Source organism: Vulpes vulpes, chromosome 16 (assembly GCF_048418805.1).
Source record: "Vulpes vulpes isolate BD-2025 chromosome 16, VulVul3, whole genome shotgun sequence".
NCBI lineage: Eukaryota > Metazoa > Chordata > Mammalia > Carnivora > Canidae > Vulpes > Vulpes vulpes.
The window spans coordinates 61,737,688-61,755,711 of record NC_132795.1 but is presented as its reverse complement, the minus strand read 5'-3'; the positions used below and the strand labels follow the sequence as shown (position 1 = coordinate 61,755,711).

Below are 18,024 nucleotides of genomic sequence, written 5' to 3'. Positions count from 1 at the left end.
ACATTAGCGACATTCAATCTGCATATTAAGCAGTGCAGATACAGGCCATTTCCACGACCATAAGCCTCACTGCACGCGCTGAACCAGAAGCCTCCTGCAGCAGGACCTGTATTGATCACTGCTTTAATTCCAAGGTTTTTCTTTTATAAACTCAGCTCTCAGATATGTGTTTGGTGAATGGAGGACTGTAAGCGGCTGACAGGGAGGGGAGGTATGGGAACCTTCACATCTAGTGCATTTCCAGGGGAGTTCTGTGATGTTCTGAGGAGCAGAGCCCTTGAGCAATGGTAGATGTTTGAATCACCTTCATTTGAAAAGGGATATCTAGCCAACAACAGCAAGCAAAAAAATCAATAATATAAAGCAAGAGCTGCAGCAGTGGTATTAAGAACTCCATGTGTGCCACCTGTGATTGTGGACCTGGCTAGTCTGGTGGTTAGAATGCACACAGGAAATCTTTGGCCATGCTGCCTAGTGAACATCCTTTCTTCTTTTTGAGAGAAATCTGAGTATGTATATAGATCTTTGGAGCAGTTGATAAAACCAGCACTAAAATGCACCTTACCTTCTGAACCTCAATGATTTCTTTTCCCAAATTAATAGCATAACATATCTGCAAGACAAGAAAAGCAGTGTTTGGCAAAGGTGGAAAAGGATAAAGGGGAAACTGTGGGGAAAACTTTAGGGGAAAACTGTGATTATGGAAGTCCAGTGAGGTCACTGCTCAAGGACCTGGCTGTAGGAGAATCATCACTCAGGGCTTCCTGTTGCCAGTGTGTGCAGGTTCAGTGGCAACTGAGGTTATCCCAGAATGTACATTTCTTAAAGGAATATCTTACTGCTTTCTCTCATAGTCAGCCACAGCATGTTCATGGGCATGACAGCAAATGGGTATTTGCTGAAAGAAGAGTTGGTTAATTTTGATTAATTCTAAGTAGTAAATACATTCACAATATTTTTCATACTAAACAAGAACAGTTTCCTGATGTCTGCTTCCTTGGCTTGCCCTGAAACTAGATTTTATTTATTGTAACTTTTGTTTTAATTTTAAAAGAAGAAACATGAAGGCAATTGCTTTTAACATTTCTTGATACCTCTTCTAAATAACCATATCCCACTGTGAACATTCTTCATCACTGTTTAGGATGACGTGTACTTTCTATGGGGAAACCATATTCCAGTCGGTTTGCTTTCAGTGGGGCCTTCCTAGACGTATTCTCTAAACTCACTGGGGAAACAGCATAGTCATCTAAATATCCAGGGGATGGTACAAAAACCCCTTTAAATCTCTGTCTGGACAGATTATGGAATCCTAAGATGAAAAAAATAATAAGACCTTTTCGCCTTCTGAGTTGCTTTCAAAAATGTATGTGCTGAGAGCCTCTCCCCCTGTGGATTCAGGCGTGCGGACCACGAAGCCAACCAGCCTCTTGTTCTCTTGATGAGCAGCGAACTGGGTGACGCTGGTGAGTTCAAACTGGAAATAACAGGAAGAGAGTATCACACAACTGGAATTCAAAAACAGACAAGTCATTCTTCCTGGGAAACATCACGGAAAAGGTGCACTAGTGGAGACAGACATTAGATTTGGCAAGAGTGATAAAGTGCCAACTTTGACTTAAGGAATAAACCAGTAGAGTCCGTGTGTATGCAGGTACTTACATTGGCCCTTGTTACTTGAGTCTGAGGATCTATCAACCTGAAATTTTAAGAGATTCATTACATTACACACGTTGGATAAACATATGCTTAGAAGTGTCTGTAGAAGTTCAGAACGCAATCACATGAATCTCCAAACATGGAAACAGAAGGCCTGGCTGAGGCCAAGGTGACATGGCTCTGCGTCACTGTCCACAGGGAGGGAGCATGTGCCACGGCTCCTGCCTCTGTTGAACCCGTGTAGTTTAAAGCTCGGGGTGTATCTTTACAGAAGAAGACAACAAAGGGAGAATTTCGTGTTTCAGGGCTCATCCAGGAAGGCAGCTTTGTCATTCTGCAGGGTGCTGACGTAGAGCATGGATGGGTTGGGTTCTGCACAGCACGCTTCCCAACAGACATTTATTGACTACAGGCTTTCCCTTGCAGTGTTTGATAAACATTTTTTAAAAATTAAATCTGGAGTGGGGTGAAAAATGGACAGATTTTAACAAAACTATTCTGTGTCTGTCTGGGTGTGCAGAGAGTACTGTTTACGAAGGTGTCCACGTGCATTCCCCGAAGGGCACTCAGAGCACCACCTAGTAACAGGTTGATGTGTCTGGGAAAACACACTGCATCCCACTGTCTACTGCTATCATATATACATACAAATCTCTACTTTCTAAATGTGGTATATTATCTATTGCTGGTTTGCTATAAATTCTGTGGGTGAAAGCAAAAAGTCTATTATCTGTGTTTAAAAAAATGGTTATAATTCCATTGATGTGAAGTGTCCCAAACAGGCAAATCTATAGACCTAGAAGATTAGTGGCTAATGGCTGCCTACGGCTGGGTGGGCTTCAGGGGAAAGGGAACGGGTGCCAATGGCTATGGGTTTTCTTTGAGGAGGATGAAAATGTTTGAAAAGAGTTTACAGTGATGGCTGCACAATTCTGGATATACTAAAAATACTTTAAATGGGTGAATTTAAGTCATATCTCAGTAAAGTGGTTATACATGCAGTTATACTTGTTAAAACACAGGGTTTATAATCAGAGGACTATAACCTGGCTGCTCAGCGCTGATTTTGTGCAGGTCACCCTGACTTCTCAACTGCTTTGTTCGTAAAACTGGGATAAGAAGCCCCACTTCAAAGAGGTGGTAAAGACGAGGAGAAAATGTGTATGGAATTTTTAGTAATCTACAAAGCTAAATAAATGTTATATTTTTATACGTCCCTATTAATGAATATGAATTTAAAGATTAAAAAAATACATCATAAACAATTTCCCTCAAGTTGGGTTAAGTTTAGGTATTTTGCAAAATTTTTTCATAAATGCAAACATCTTTGTAACAATCTAAATCAGGTAACATAGATTTCCCTCTTAAGGTCCAATTTTCTGTGGGACTTCTAAATTGTCCCCAAATGTGAATTCCAGTTCAGGGATGCGTCTGTGTGTGTACTGCGGTAAAATACACCTGACATAAAACTGATCACTGTTGACATTTGGTACATTAACCCCATTGTACAACCACCACCACTGTCAGATTCCAAAAGTCTTTCATCACCTCACAAGGAAGCTCTGCACCCATTAAGCAGTCCCTCTCCATTCATTCTCCTCTCAGCTTCTGGCAACCACTAACCTGCTCTCTCTCTCTCTCTGGATTTGCCTACCCTGGATCGTTCATGTAAATGACCATACACAGTGGCGGACACTGTGAGTCTGGCCTCTTTCACTTGGCAGAATGTTTTCAGGGTTCAACAATCACCACGTGCGAGGACTTCATTCCTCTTTAAGGCTGAGTCGTATTCCACTATATGTAAAATACCACGTTTTGTGTACCTATTACTTTGTTGGCAGACGTCTGGATTATTTCCACTCTTTGACTATCATGAGTTACAAACATGAGTGTAAACGTTTTTATTTGAACACCTGTTTTCAGTTCTCTGGGAATTCTGGGTTTAATTCATGGAGCACTGCCAGACTATTTCCTATAGTGGCTGGATTGTCTTAACAATTCCCATCAGCGATGATTCTTAACTAGTGGTTTTATTTTCCTTTTTAAAAAAATTACAGCCATCCTAGCAAGTGTTAAGTGATATCTCACTGTGGACCTGATTTGCATTTCCCTAATAACTAAGGACACCGAGCATCTTTCTTTGTGTTTGTTCGCCATTTCTATATCTTCTCTGGAGAAATGTTTACTCAAGTCCTTTGTCCATTTTTTGTTTTGAGGTCTTTTTGTTGTTTTCCATATGAGTTCTTTATATACATGATTTGCAAATATTTTCTCCCATTCTGTGGGTTGTCTTTGTACTTTGATAGTGTTCTTTGATGTACTATCATTTTTCACAATGCTTTTGTATGTATTTACGCTGATCTTTTTGGTGGAGATTATAAGAACAGGGAGCCAGTGCCCATAAAAGGTGCAGGACATGCTTGGAGAAAACCTTTATTTTTTTTTTTTTTTTTTTTGGAGAAAACCTTTAAATAAATATGTTTTATTATAAGGTTTTAACCTTTATTTTATAAGGTTTTATTTATAGGAAGTTTATTCTCACTATAAGGTTTATAATAAAAAGGACTGATTTTAATGAATGGGAGAAATTATATTCTGATTGTTAATGAAATCTTGCTTACCTTTTTAGAAGCTAACATTTATTGAGCATTTTCTTTGATGCCAGTTGTGGTTGTAAATATTTAAGTGTATTTTATTTGTATTAACTCCTCATGACAGCACTATGAGGTGTGGATATGGTTATTTTCATCTTACAGCCGAAGAAACTGATGCACACAGGTTAAAACTTGCCCAGGTCGTACAACTAACAAAAGCCAAAGCCAGGAATAAACCTAGACATTTTGACTCTAAAGCAGGGCTGCTGTCTCACAGAAATAAAATATAAGATTCATACATAATTTAAAACTTCCTAGCCACATCAAAGAGTGAAACCGGGAAAGTAATATACTTTTCTTAATCTAAAAGATCTAAAATACTACCAGCTAGACACTTTATTAATATAAAAGTTAATGAGCTATTTTGCATTCTTTTTGGGGGGTTGGTATGAGATCTTAGAAATGTGTTCTGTATTTTACACTTAAAACATTTCAGTTCACAATTTAGTTCTGTTGCAAGTGCTACACTGAGTACTCCCAGATGGTGCATATGTTAGCGAAGCCTACCTATGCCATCCGCGGCTTGACAGTCCTCTGCCATCACCCATCTAGATCTTATTAACCTGAAACCCCAAATCATGTAGTTAACATCACCTGGCTTTATTTTTATCTCAAAAAATATTAATCAGATTCTACTGGTGGTGGTTTAGTCAACTCAGGTAGGTTCGTGTTCTGTTTTCACTGTTGTGAATTTTAAAAAATAGTGTATTCAGAAATGAAAAAAACCCCTTTTCAAGCTCTGAGATACACAGAGCAGCTCTGGAGTGATGGCGCCTTATAAACAGTAGGATTCACTCTTCACTAAATTTTGAAGGTATCCATTACTTAGGGGAGCAGCTTCTCCCCAACATACCTTATAAGATTAAAATATAAAAAGGAACAGGGCAGAGATGAGTAGCATCTTCACTTAACTCTGATCAAATGAATATTCTAGTATGAACGTTCTAGATGAGTAAATGTGCCTTACATGGGCAATCTGCCAGCACAGTAAGACCGCCCGAAACAAGACAGCATACCTCAGGGCCTGGCTGGTGACCATCAGGTGCGATTCTGTCATTCGGAAGATGTTGTGAATAGCCCGAGCAGCCAGCACTTGTCTCATTGCTTCATAAATCACTTCGGTAGTGGTGTCTGTTTTAACTGCCATTGATCCCAAAAACCGAACTATAAACATCTGTTGCAGAAGGGAATCTGCAAGACAGTGACCTCCACTCAGGAGCACATTCTCTTCCTGCCTGCCGCCAGTGCCCGGTGCCAGGCGCGGAACGGGCTGCACACCTCAGGTCTGCTTTGCCTCCCACAGAGGCTTTCCACCAAAAGTCTCAACACTGTGCTTGAATAAATCCACACTGCCAGAGCCCTGAAATCTCCTTATCATCTACGTTTTGTCTCAGGAACTACTACAGGTCTAGAGAAGCACCTCTCTTAGTGCATCTATAGAATGAGACCTTAGTACCAGATGACATCCTTCTAGCACTAAAACTCTAGGTGACTAATGCCGGTGGCACTATATGCATCTTTTCTCTGAAAATAAGAGCTTCTCCACTTAGATGATAGAAAATTCTTGGGCCTACTGTCAGAGTCCTCCTAAAGAAGAAAATATCTGAAGAACAGAAGACCTGATAATTGGGGCTCCTTCAGTGTGTGCACATCAGGCGTTGCTGCAGGGCAGTGAGGGGACCCCATAAACTAACGCACATCTTAAACGACTTTCTTATCTGATTCTAGTGAACCAGTACTGGCTTCCTGGTCATGGCATGTAACCAACAAAACTGAGTAACAGCAACTGTGACTGCAAAATCATGAAGGTTTAAAGGCGTTTTTTTTTTTTTCCTTGTAAGAACAATAACTCATTTATCTACCATTTTACACAGATGACTGCTTTTTCCTCACTTGCCCTATTAGTGTCCTTGCCCTTCAAAATAAGTAACAAAAGATTAGGAAAATATAACTAGTAAAATTATAAGCAGTTATTTCCATAAGAAGATAGTTTCCGTAAATTTGAAAGTTTTTTTTAAATAGACTTTATGCTGTGAATTATATAGAAGGTCAGTCAGAGACAAGCGGAGGGGCAGATCTGAGGCAGATCCTCCCTCCCTCTCTCCACTGACCCCCTTTCTGGCTAATTCTGTAAGGAGTATCAACTCTCAGGTCCTACTTTTAAATTTAAGGCCATTTTATTCTAATGAGTCTCAGGCTTCAGTCATGAGGCAGTGTGAAAATGAGGTCTTGGCAGCACTTCTAGCTCCTAAATTGCCTTGGCTGGGAACTCAGGTTCTGCTCTAGGGAGCACCAAGTTTCAGCTCTACTCTAAGGATGTACATCATGTGTCAAAAATCTGAACTTAAATTCCATTTACACATATCTTCAAATTCAAGAATGAGCTGTGATGCGTGTCTTTGGCTAAAATGAAACAGCATATTTATGACTCACCATGATTGCATTTTGATGTGACCATTTCATTCTCTCTGGATCTGTTTTGGAGTAATCTGATACCTGATTTAGGCTCGGGAACTTTCTATGTGGGAGTCGCAGAAAGGGCATGGATGAGGCCAACAGTGCAACACTTGCAGAAAATCTGCCCACTTCCCTTCAGGTTTGACCCAAGATCTGCCTTAACCGCACAGACCTACTGAGTTTCCAGAGGATAATCAGTGGGTCACAATTCTGCTTCACAGTCCAAGTCCTGGCTCCCTGGACCGTGAGTGCCCGTCTCCTTTCAGTGACTCGCGTCATTCTGTGAGGGGGAAGGAGTGCCCCAGCCACTCACCTTCTGCTTCTGGGAATGTCTCGTCCTCGGTCTCACCGAAAGGGTTGATGCGCCTAGGGGAACCGCCAGAGTCCGACAATCAAGACCTTTTCGGCTAAAAGGACGTGAACTCCCGAGCTCTAAGTCAGAACAGCAACAGCCTTGGCAGGTGGTTGCTGGCACCGAAGACCTCGAGAAGACCTCGAGTTTCCTCTCGTTTCTCCGGGAGCCCACCCCGCACCCCCCTCGGGGTGTACCTGTTCCCTCTGTTCTGCTCCAGGAACTCTGTGGCAGGAAGGACAATATCGAACTGGATGGGTGTCCCGGGTGCGATGAGCTCATCGGCCTCGGGGACACGGAGCTCTGCTGTGGGAACAATCCTGTCATTCTCCATCTCGGAATCTCTCAGGTTCTGGCTGGAGTGTGAAACGGGGAAATCACATCCCTCTTAACCTTGTGCCTTTGCAAGCAAATGAGCACGTGCTCAGAGCCGTGTGACATCTACAGACCAGGGTGAGGACTTCAGCCAATCTTCAACTAATCTTACAAAGAAAGCTTCACAGAACAGCACGGGCGTCCTGGTCGGACTCCTCCCGGGACTCCGGGGCCCCGGGACGCCCCCCGCCGCGGCACAGCATTCTGCACCGCGACGTGCCGGTCAGGACGTCACCTAGGCCTTCTCTGGCCTCCCCCTGGGGCGCAGGCCTAGGGGCCGGGCTGCAGCTAAATCCTGCTCCTACCCAGCCCCAGAAGGCACTCCCACCTGCTCGGTGCATGAACGAACACATCCCGGCTCTGCAACCCCTGGGCCCCCCACGCCCCCCACGCTTTTCCCGGTGACCGTTTCCAGCCCGACACCCTCTCTCCAGCAGCCGCTCAAGCTCCTAGGCCCCGCCAAGCTGTCTGCAGCCCTGCGCCGCTCCTCGGGAGCCCGCCGGCCACGCGCACTCGCGTACCGGTGCCCTCCCGTGCACGGAGCTGCCCAGAGCCCGCGCAGGACAGAAGACACGGCCGGGGACGCCCACGGGCCGCGTGCTCCTTCCGTCGGCGTCACGATGCCGTCATCTGACCCGTCCCATCCTCATACCCCTCCCCAGCCCGGGTGCAAGCTCCTGCGGGAGGCTGACGGCGCCAGGTGACCTTGACTTCCTAGGTCACCCGGCACGAGGCTCCGGGCACCTGGCTCACCTCGGGTGTCACTGGGGGATACGCTGCACGGAATGACTGACACGGCCCCGCCGGGGAGTGGCCGGCGGCCGCGGATGGACACGCTGCACGGCGGGAGCCCGCAAGGAGACCCCAAGGAGACCCCAAGGAGACCCCAAGGAGACCCCTCCGCCTCACCCCCGCCGTCACCGGAAGGGGAGTGCGGTCTCGGGAGCCGCGGGGGAGCCCAGGGCCCCCCGACCGCGCGCCGAGCCAGGCCCGCCACGGAAGCCTCGCCGCCTCCCACCCCAACAGCAGGACGCCACCCGGTCTCCTCCGGGGGTTAGGTTCGTAGGTGGGGAGCCCCGAGTAGAGGCAGGGGACGGGGGAAGAGCACGCCGCGGCGGCGACCCAGCAGCCGAGGCCCGCACTGCCAGTCGAGGGCACGGCGGCCACGGACGACTGCTCACACGAGTGAGCGGAGCATCACTGTGACCTCCGGCCACCACTCTGGCAGACACGCTTTGCGATCAAGGTCCCACATCAAAGCGGCTCACAGTGGAGCTCTCCTCCTTGAAGCTCCTCTTTCTTGGTTCCTCCTCACACCACTGTCCTTCTTGTTTCGCGGTGGCTTTAGCAGGTTCTTCCCTCCACTCCAGACGCTGGAATTCTTGAGGCTTCTACCCGAGGCCCTCCCTAGATGGCCTCGTCTACCACCACAGCCGGTGTCCACATCCCCAGCCCTGGGACTCCCTCAGGGCTCCAGACCTGAATCATGGGTTGACCGCTTGACAACTGGGATGCATCACGGGCTCCGCAATGTTACATCCAGAAGTGAAGGGACTCTTGGTCCCCATGAGCAACTCCTTTCCTCTCTCAATATGCCACCATCCATGTAGGTGCTCAATCAGATGACGGTCGTCATCTCATGTGTCCCTTCCACTCACAACTCACTGATCACAAGTCCTACACATTGTGCCTCCAAAACAAGTCCCCAAATAAGTCTCATCTCCTGTGCAGAGACCCTGACTGGACCCCTGCTTGCCCAGCTCTGTGTGCTGTCGTCCATCGTAGCCACAGCTGCCCTCAGACAACGTACCGTGGATCATCCCTGTCTGGACACACACACACCTACCTCTCTTCCCCTCGACAACTCTCCAAGTTCCTGACTCCCCAAGTTCCTTCGTGATCCATTCCTGCCTCCTTCCCTCCCCAACCTCACCTGGCTCCCATCCCCCTGTGCCCACACTAGCCATCCTGGCCTCCTTTTTCGGTTCTTCAAGCACGCTCTGCTCTCTCGGCTTCTAGCCTCCGTACCGGCTATCGGAGACGCAGGAATCCGGCTCTGCTACTGCTCATCTTTCACCTCCGGCTACATACTATCTCTGCAGGCAGGCCTCTCTGTGCCAGCGCCTTCGTCTTTAAAACCAGAGCACTTTTCTCCATTTTCACAAAATATTTATTTACCTTCTGCCTGTCTTTACCAACAAGACTCTGTGACCTAGCCCAGCGCCTGGGCCCAGAGCAGCTACTCCACAAATAAATGATACTTTAGGAGCCAGATAATGCACAAGTCCTGGAGGCCCCGGGCTGCAGAACAGCAGAGGCCCACACGGTGCTCGCTTAGAATTGAGTGGCACTTTGTTCCCAAGAATAGCTTCTCAGCTCTCCCTGCCTCAGTGGCATCCAAACATTCATTCTTCACGAGCTGACCCTCAGGGACAGAGGAGCCCTCCTCCAGCACCCACACCCTTCCAGTCTCTGTGTTGGTTCAGCTGGCTGGCTAGAGGTCTGTTTTGTTTGTTGCAGGATTCTTCTGTGTGATTTACTGATTCTAAAACTGGGAGAAAAATCAGTTGCTGAATAATTAAATCTAAGCTACACGTTTTTTAGGAAACCAAGCACACCTTTAATTACTAACGCTAGTAAACTACACATGGCTCTCTAGAAAGAGTGCTGCTCGAACTGGAAAGGGACCGGGACGGTGGCCTAGTTTTGCATCTTCTTGTATCCTAAAGTCAGGGAGACAGAGGCCGAGGGCCGAGCCATTGGCATGTGCCCAGCTCCCACCCCCACAGCCCCCGGGGAGCAGGCTAGCATGTGCACCCACGACAAGGCTGGCAGCCTAGCTGGCTGGCCCGATCAGTATTTCCATTTCCACTCAAGGCCCTGCTTAGAGCTGCCTTTTGTGAACACACTGCCAATGGAAGGGTTACACCCAGCACTCAGGTGTGACCTGTTGCCTCTTGCCCCTTTGTAAACACCTTTCCTCAGGTTCTGTGGTTGTTCCAGCTGCGTCGTGTGGGGCGTCCCTGCCCTGCCCTTCTCCCTGCACACCCCAGATCCAATGTGTCCTACATGCGCAGAGCCGCAGGACAGCCTTTCCCCACCCCTCCTCACAGCCAGTTCTGCCCCACAGCACCCAGTCCCCTCATGAAGGAATCCTGGCTACCCTCTGGCCTCCTCTTCCATGGCTCCTTCCCACGCACCCAGGGTTCTGCATGTGCACACTGGCGCCCTGCCGCACGGCGCTGAGACTAAGCTAAGGGGGTGAACGTTTAGCTTTCTGATGACTTCTGTCTGGACTCACAGATAATATCTGTGAAACATTTATTTAATGGGGTTATTTCTACCATGCTGCTGAAAATGGACACCAGATACAGTCCTAATTTTAACTTACCTTTGGCATGACCAATAATACAGCCCTTTATCAGTTAACTAAATGGTAACTGCCATTAAGTTAAAAGGTGGGATTCTTGGAATAACCTGATAGCTATATTCAAAACAGCAGCGAAGCTGGATGCATGAAAATATTCACTACACATGATAATAGCAGAGGAAAAGGATGCCACTTCAATAGTCAACGGCTAATAATAATAAATCATGAAAGTCTATAGTGACAAAAAGGAACAGTAACAAAAAATGTAAAAATATGAAAAATATACGTGAGAAGGCAAAAGTAACACACATGTGAAAGCACCTGTAACACAGATGTGGAAAGGGTGACTTTGTTCCTTATTTTTTAAAAAAGGTTTGTTTTGGTTCTAGAACGTTGTTGTTGCTGACAGAAAATGTGAGAAGCCCTGACCGGCTGACCCTCGAGGCAAGTCGTATTTGCTTGACTGCAGCCGAGGTCCAGCAGGCAGGATGCGCTGAGGTCAGGTGGCTGCGGCTCCCGGCTCTGCCCCTCCCGGCTCTGGCCCTCACCAGTGGTGGGACCGGGCACACACCCCATGTCCCCAGCAGCCTGAACTCCACCCCTAGGGGGGCTATGAGGACAAAATCACTCATAAATACCCCCGAACCACATTCCCACGGCATTTAGTTACCTGGGGCACGAACTTTCATGCTTTTTTCCAAAACTTGTAATGGGAGTTACTGCTTGGAGAGCCGTCTGATTCAACTTGATGGCAACTGCCTACAAACGCACAGGAGGTCCCGCTCAGTCCAGGACGGGTGCTCACCCTTCACACTGAGCAAGGCCGGGGGTGCAGGGGAGGAGGCACGAGTTACCTCTGGGTTGTCGGTCAGGTAGATCTGTCTGGAGATGTTGTTTATGGCACATATCCACTGTGGAGAGAGGACAGTAAAGAGTCTGCTGGAGCCCAGTCACCCGCTAGACTAGGACACAGGTGAAAACACAAAACCTTTACCTCTTCGTTTTCCTTTCTGCTTTCTGCCTGGAGGATTATTCCCCTGAAATAAAGTGCATCCAAGTCAGTGCTTCCCAAACCCCTGTGACTGAGGCTTATTCACAGACACTGAACTCAGTGGTGGCCTCACGGGAAGGGCCAGGAGGCAGCATGACAGGAAGGAAAGAAAATGGGGTTCTGGCTCGCTGCTCCATCACCGTGTGATCCTGGACACACACGTACTTCCCCTGGGCCTGTGCTTTCTCATCTATAAAGTGAGCAGCTGGGCTCAGCTCTACCAGCTGGAGGCTGTGGGTCCTCAAGTGTGGACATCTCGTGGGCTCTCAGACTCTGGAGCTGCCAGGAGCCCCCGGTCCCTCCTCCCAACCATGTCCACAGGGGTTAGCAGACACTCCACACCTCCCTCCCCATGGGGGGAGACAGAACGGGAGGCAGGTAACACTTCCCTACCTGTGGTGGGGGCTTAACCCTTTCCAGGGACTCCACATCTGTGGGAGGTGGGGAGCATAGATCCCACCCCTGTCTTATATCTGAGAAGACCAAGGAGTTAAGTGACTGCACAGGACCACAACTGGGATCCTGGTCTGCTCCTGCCACCCAAGAAGGACAAAGTCTGAAACCACCCTGCCTGTTAAGCAAAAGGTCGGCTTGCACCAGCTTGTCCGGACATGCTCCTGTCCACTTAGGATCTCAGCTCAGAACCCCACACGGAAGCAAATGCAAATCCAGCAGCAGCAACCTAAGGATGGGCGGCTCTGGCCCCTTGGAGCACAGTTTTGAACTACTGCTCAGAGGGGTCCCCACTGTAGTGGGATCTGTGAATGACTCCAGGTGACTTCTGCTGGATCCTGGAAGCTCACGGGGGTCTCTGGGGACAATGCCATCACTGAGCCCACCTCCAGTTTCCCATCTCCAGTTTCAGCTGCGGGGCAGGCAGGAGCGGCCACAGCCTTCCCCAAGCCTCTGTGCTGACAAACAGCTCCTTCCACAGCTGCCTGCCACGCAGGGGTCATGTCTCTTCCAAAGCCATGGGGCAAATCTGCACCGGGACCCCTTAAATAAGGCAGAGTGGATTCCACAGGGGGCCCGTGTGCTTGCTTAAACAGGACAGAAAAGCTTCCTCCCAAAGAGCAACCAGCATGGAGGGACAAGGCCCTTGGCAGGGGTGGGTGGAGTCACTATACTCGCTCTCCTCCCAAGGACACCCGTGTGGCCTACGATTTTCCGTTGGGCGTGGTGATCTGGAAGCAGTATCGCCGGTCTTCACAATCCACCGCCATCACGGAGCAGTTGTCCAGGTCCTGGATCAGGCCTCCTGCCACGGCGCCCCGGGGTTGACACATGAGGTTCCCACCTTGTGTGAAGAAGTAAAGCCTCTCCCATGTGGTAGTGACCAGCCCTGTTTTACTGTAAGAATTGTGGTTTTAGAAAGCCTGCTGGTACTGGGGAGTGCACCCAGCACCTCAAGTTCTTGCTGCCTCTCGATGAGTACTAGTGGCATTTTAGAAATAATGTTTCTTTACATTAAAGCAAAACTGCTTTGGAAATAATCCAAATGCAAAGGAGCGGAAGAGGTACCACTTAGCCTGAGTGACCTGGAAGTTATGGGCTCTGCTTACACGGGAGATGCTGGCCCAGGGCCAGCTCCGCTGTGGGATGGCACGTACACACCCACTGGCAGCCAGACACTGGCTCCTCCCGAGATCTGGAAACAGATCAGTCCATCCCCACTGGAAACTGGAAACCTAGTGGTCATTTCTCAAAGACACAGAGCCCAACTGTTCTCAGTCAAGAGAGAGTCACCAGGGCCACCGTGGCTCCCAGCACCCCGAATCCTCTGGGGCTTTACCACACTGAGTTTTGCTCAAACTGGATGTTTTATGGGCTGCTTAGAGGAGGAATATCCAGTAACTGGCAATTAACACCAACCTTGTAGGGTTCTCTAGCCATACAAACTAAAGGAGAGATTTGACTCATGATCTTGTTCCACCTTGGTAAGAAAACAGCTGGCAATTTCTCTCTGTGGAGTCTCCATTTGAGAAATAGCACTTACTTGATTCAGTGCTGATCAAGTAGCAACTATGTGCAAGGCACTAGGTTTCCTGCCTCAATAATTACAATTATTTCCAAAAACCAGTAATAGCTAACATCTGAGTGTTTACTATCTCCTAGGAATGACCTACTAGGAATGTTCTTGTAACACCTTTATTTAGAAGGTGTGATGAGCAGCTCTGTTCTGTGGGTGATGCAACTGAGGCCCAGCTAGGAGGCCTGACTGAACCTAGGTCTTCACCACACCCAAAAGCCTCCGCCTGCTCTTGGACACAGGAAGCCTGCTCATCCTCCCTTCAGTTCAAAGTGCCCAGAGTGTTCCAGTGTGATCAGTCTGTGTGAACTGGGATGACCTGAATGCTTGCTGGCCCACAGACTCTGGCTTTAGCAGCAGGCCTCAACCACACAGCAGTCACCCCTCTGGGGCCTGGGCCAAGGGTGGGGAGGGTCAGTAATCCTACGGTCCATGATGATGCTGGTTAAGAGTGGGCTATCTGCACAGGCCCAGAGTGACGAAGGCCAGGGGTGGCCCACCACTCCCCAGCCTGCCCCGCCCCCACCCTCCACTGAGCGGACGCCCTGTAGCCACTCTGAGGGAAAGCTGATTTCAGAAAGAGCAAGCAATGGCATTCTCACTTTCTCAGATTAAGGTAACCAGCCTTCTGGATGAGGTTCCTGTTGATCTGGGGGGCAGCCACATCAAAGTCTGGGGCATAAATAGACTCATCAACGGAAAGCAGTTCTTGCTGGGACACCCGCATCTTCTCTGCTTCGGCTTCCAGTTCCCCCTGGATGCTTAAGACAGAAGGTGTCAGGTCAGCTGCTCCTCACTGGTCGGCCTAGCACCGACCCAGCACCACCCAGAAGCAGATGACAGAGCCGTCCCCAGGGCTTCCTGCCTTGTGAAGAGAGCTCAGGCCCCAGACACTTGGGGGTTGTGGGGACTTGATTCTGCATTGCTAACTGTTTATATGACTGCTATTATAAATCAGAACATAGGAACACCACTGGATGACGCCTGAACCCAGTGAAATAGCTTCTGCAGTTTCTCTGCTGACAAAGTGGTATCCAGGCTCAGAACTGTTGGTGCATTTTTTTTTAAGAGTCATTCATCCATTTTAGAGTGTGTGTGGTGGGGGGAGGAATGCGTGTGCATGTAAGAGGGGGGGCAAGGGCCAGAGCTGGTGTGGGGCTCCACCCCACCACCCCAAGATCACCACCTGAGCCAAAACCAAGAGTCAGTTTAACTGACTGAGGCACTGAGGTGGACATTTAACTGACTAAAGACACTGAGGCACCCCAAGCTCATGCAAATCTTAGGAAAAAAGCTTTGATCAGCCCATTCTCAGGGTTGGAAAGGAGACAGCAGTCATTCCTGCCACCCACCCTCCCAACCTCCCTTAGGTGGAAACAGCCACTGGAGATAGGAAATGAGCAAAAGGTAGAGTCAAGGTGCAGTGACAATGACAAAGACAATGTTCTTCCTTTTCTGGTAGCCATACCACTGCCCAAGACCGCAGGGGCTGCCAGCCAAGGGCTGCCCACGCTACGCAGTAAGGGTGGGAGGCCAGTGTCCAGGCTCTGGCGTGTATGCACGCTGAGGGGTGGAAAACCTAGAAGCTTTAGCTCCAAAGAAGCAGCTGTCCTTTCCTCCCACAGAGCAATGCCCTGATAGCTACCCTACCCAGTGGTGAGCCTTGGATATAAAAGTCCTGAACACCATCTGCCCAATCTGGCCCATCCACGTGAGACAGCGAGGCATACTTCCACTCTTCCATGGTGTTAAAGAAGGTAAGACTGAGTTACAGATATTACAGTCTGAAGGAGCTCTGGCTGGCCAGCCAGTCCACTGTTTCTCAAAGTGAGTTCCTCAGGATTTTCTCTCAAAAGGGTTCTTTAAGTCTTGTAAGAGTTTGTACGGTCCATGCTCTCCCCTTGGAGACTCACAGTGTACTTGGCCTATATCTTAATGCAGCTCAAAGCGAACAGTCTATCTAAATTAATTTTGGCTTTTTTGACATTTGAATAGAACAGCTGGACAACCCTCTGGTAGCCTTAAGACAGGCAAGCTGAGAACAAGCCTCATTGGCTCACCTGCGTGTCACTGCCAAGACCGGGAGAGGAGAATGAGAGAAAAAAGCAGGACAGGAGGTGGAAGGAGGGAGCCAGAGTATACAAAACCACTTAGGTTCTTAAGCTTTCCAGGGTGAGAAGCCCCCTTGAAGACCCAGAGAAAGATTAGGACTGCCTCTCCCAGAAAAACACTCATGTGTGCCAGCATGATGTCCTGCACACAACTCCAGGGAGTGGTCAGGGACTGCCCCTCCTGCTGCCCACAAACCCTGAAGACTCCGCTTCCAATACCCAGCTTGAGCAGGGCTCCCAGAACCCAAGGGCAGGGTAGGAAAGTAACTTTCAATAGGTTCTCTTCCAAAATTTTTTTTTAGTAAGTTTAACTGAATATCTGTCTATTAGAGCAGCAGCAGGAACCCAGAATAAAGGTAGAAATGTGTCCCTGTGGGGTTAGGGACTAATCTGGCTCTTTGGGTGACTGGAAAGGCCACCGTGTTGGTTTAGGCTGGGTTCTGAATCCCCTCACATCTCGATACAGAGGAGCAGGGCACTCACCTCCAGGGGAAGGAGGGCAGTGCCCTGGAGCCCTGGGCGGGCTGGATGACAGGCACAGCAGTGTGGCAGCAGCACCACCCCCTGGCTGGAGAGGAGTGGCAGTATGCATCCAATCACCAACCTAAAGGTTAATCTGAGTGCTTTAGCTATTGGAACCAGGAGGTTCAAGTGCTTCCAGGTTCAGCTGGGAACACTGCCAGGGGGCTGTTGCCTTCGTAATGAACTAGGCCTTGTTAGGCAGCAGAGGGACAACTCACAGACCTGGACCAGCCCTTGAGAGAAGGCGGCACAGCCAGGGTTTCACGCTTATCACATGGAACTGCTGAAGTGACTACTATGCACTTGGGCTGACCTGTACCAGCTCACAGAGATAATGACCGGGGTTGGGGGCTGGACAGAGGCTGTGAGATTTGCAGGGAGATACACCACAGCATCTGAAACACCAGCGCCAATGTCCTGCCATCTATAAATAATAAAATCTAGTGCATGAAAAACTTTGAAGCACAGATGGTTCTCCTGGGACACAGAAAGCCAGGAAATTCTGGGAGCTGAAGCAGGGTAAGAAAGAGGCAGTGAGAGAGGGCTGGGGGAGAGAGAAGGTGAAAAGTGACAGTAGGTGCCTTGCCTTCCTCTCTCCTAATATTTGGTGGCTAACAATCAGATTAAAAGGCAGGAAGCTAAAATCGGATTTCAAAGTGCTTTCTGGCCTCATCATAAGCCCAGTTTACACCTCTGCTGCCAGTGGCCAGGGACAAGAGCTCAGTGACTTCTGGGAAGGCACAGATGCCTTCAAAACTGCAACCCTCCTGCATGCTCATATGAATGCTGAGCACTGATTTTCTTGGGATTTATTCTTTTTTCAGCATTTGAGGTACATGTCTACCTAAACAGAGTCCACTGGTTCACCGTAAGGTATTCTGAAATGCACGGACCCCAGTGGCTCAGTCGGCTAAGTGTCCAACCCTTGGTTTTGGCTCAGGTCATGATCTCAGGGTTGGGAGATGGAGCCCTGCATCAGGCTCCATGCTCTGTGTGGAACCTGCTAAAGTTACTCTCTCCTCTCCCTCTGCCCTTCCCTGCACTTACTCACTTGTGCTCTCTAAAATAATTTTTTTTGGAAAAGGTATTTTGAAATGCAACATCCTCAAGAAAGTGAGTGGCCTTCCTCCATTTTTCCACACACAATAAAATCCTCCACTCCTACTTCCATTTTGTCTGTCTGCTTATCAACTTCTCTCCCTCTGTCTCCTACTTCAGAAATCACGGAGTGCTCCCAGAACCAGGTCTGCAGTGCGAGTTAAACAAGCCTCCTGTCGCAGACACTGGCAATGGAGGCAAAGGGTGTCCAAGCAGCCATAGCATCAACTAAATGTGGCAGGACAGCCTGGAGACAGGATGCTGCATTTTTAAAAAATAAGCCTTTGCAAGGCTGAAGTGCAACTTGTTAGATTAATTAAAAAGCAACTTAAAGCCTCATTTATCT

The 18,024-nt window shown here is 48.6% G+C and overlaps 1 protein-coding gene across 8 annotated transcripts in view; it reads right to left on the bottom strand.

The window, feature by feature from the left end:
* Positions 1-18,024, bottom strand: part of APPL2 (adaptor protein, phosphotyrosine interacting with PH domain and leucine zipper 2) — a 50,264-nt gene that overhangs the window by 1,768 nt on the left and 30,472 nt on the right. For 4 of the 8 annotated variants that reach the window (XM_026010923.2, XM_072742632.1, XM_026010922.2 and 1 more), the window contains exons 10-20: positions 14,550-14,708; positions 13,080-13,268; positions 11,862-11,904; positions 11,722-11,778; positions 11,538-11,626; positions 7,320-7,478; positions 7,084-7,136; positions 5,330-5,504; positions 1,663-1,699; positions 1,337-1,477; positions 566-613 (exon numbers count right to left, since the gene is read on the bottom strand). In XM_026010923.2, coding sequence (XP_025866708.2) covers positions 566-613; positions 1,337-1,477; positions 1,663-1,699; positions 5,330-5,504; positions 7,084-7,136; positions 7,320-7,478; positions 11,538-11,626; positions 11,722-11,778; positions 11,862-11,904; positions 13,080-13,268; positions 14,550-14,708 — 1,150 coding nt within the window. The remainder of the gene's footprint in view (positions 1-565; positions 614-1,336; positions 1,478-1,662; positions 1,700-5,329; positions 5,505-7,083; positions 7,137-7,319; positions 7,479-11,537; positions 11,627-11,721; positions 11,779-11,861; positions 11,905-13,079; positions 13,269-14,549; positions 14,709-18,024) is intronic. The other 4 variants (XM_072742634.1, XM_072742633.1, XM_026010926.2 and 1 more) reach the window with 1 other exon arrangement.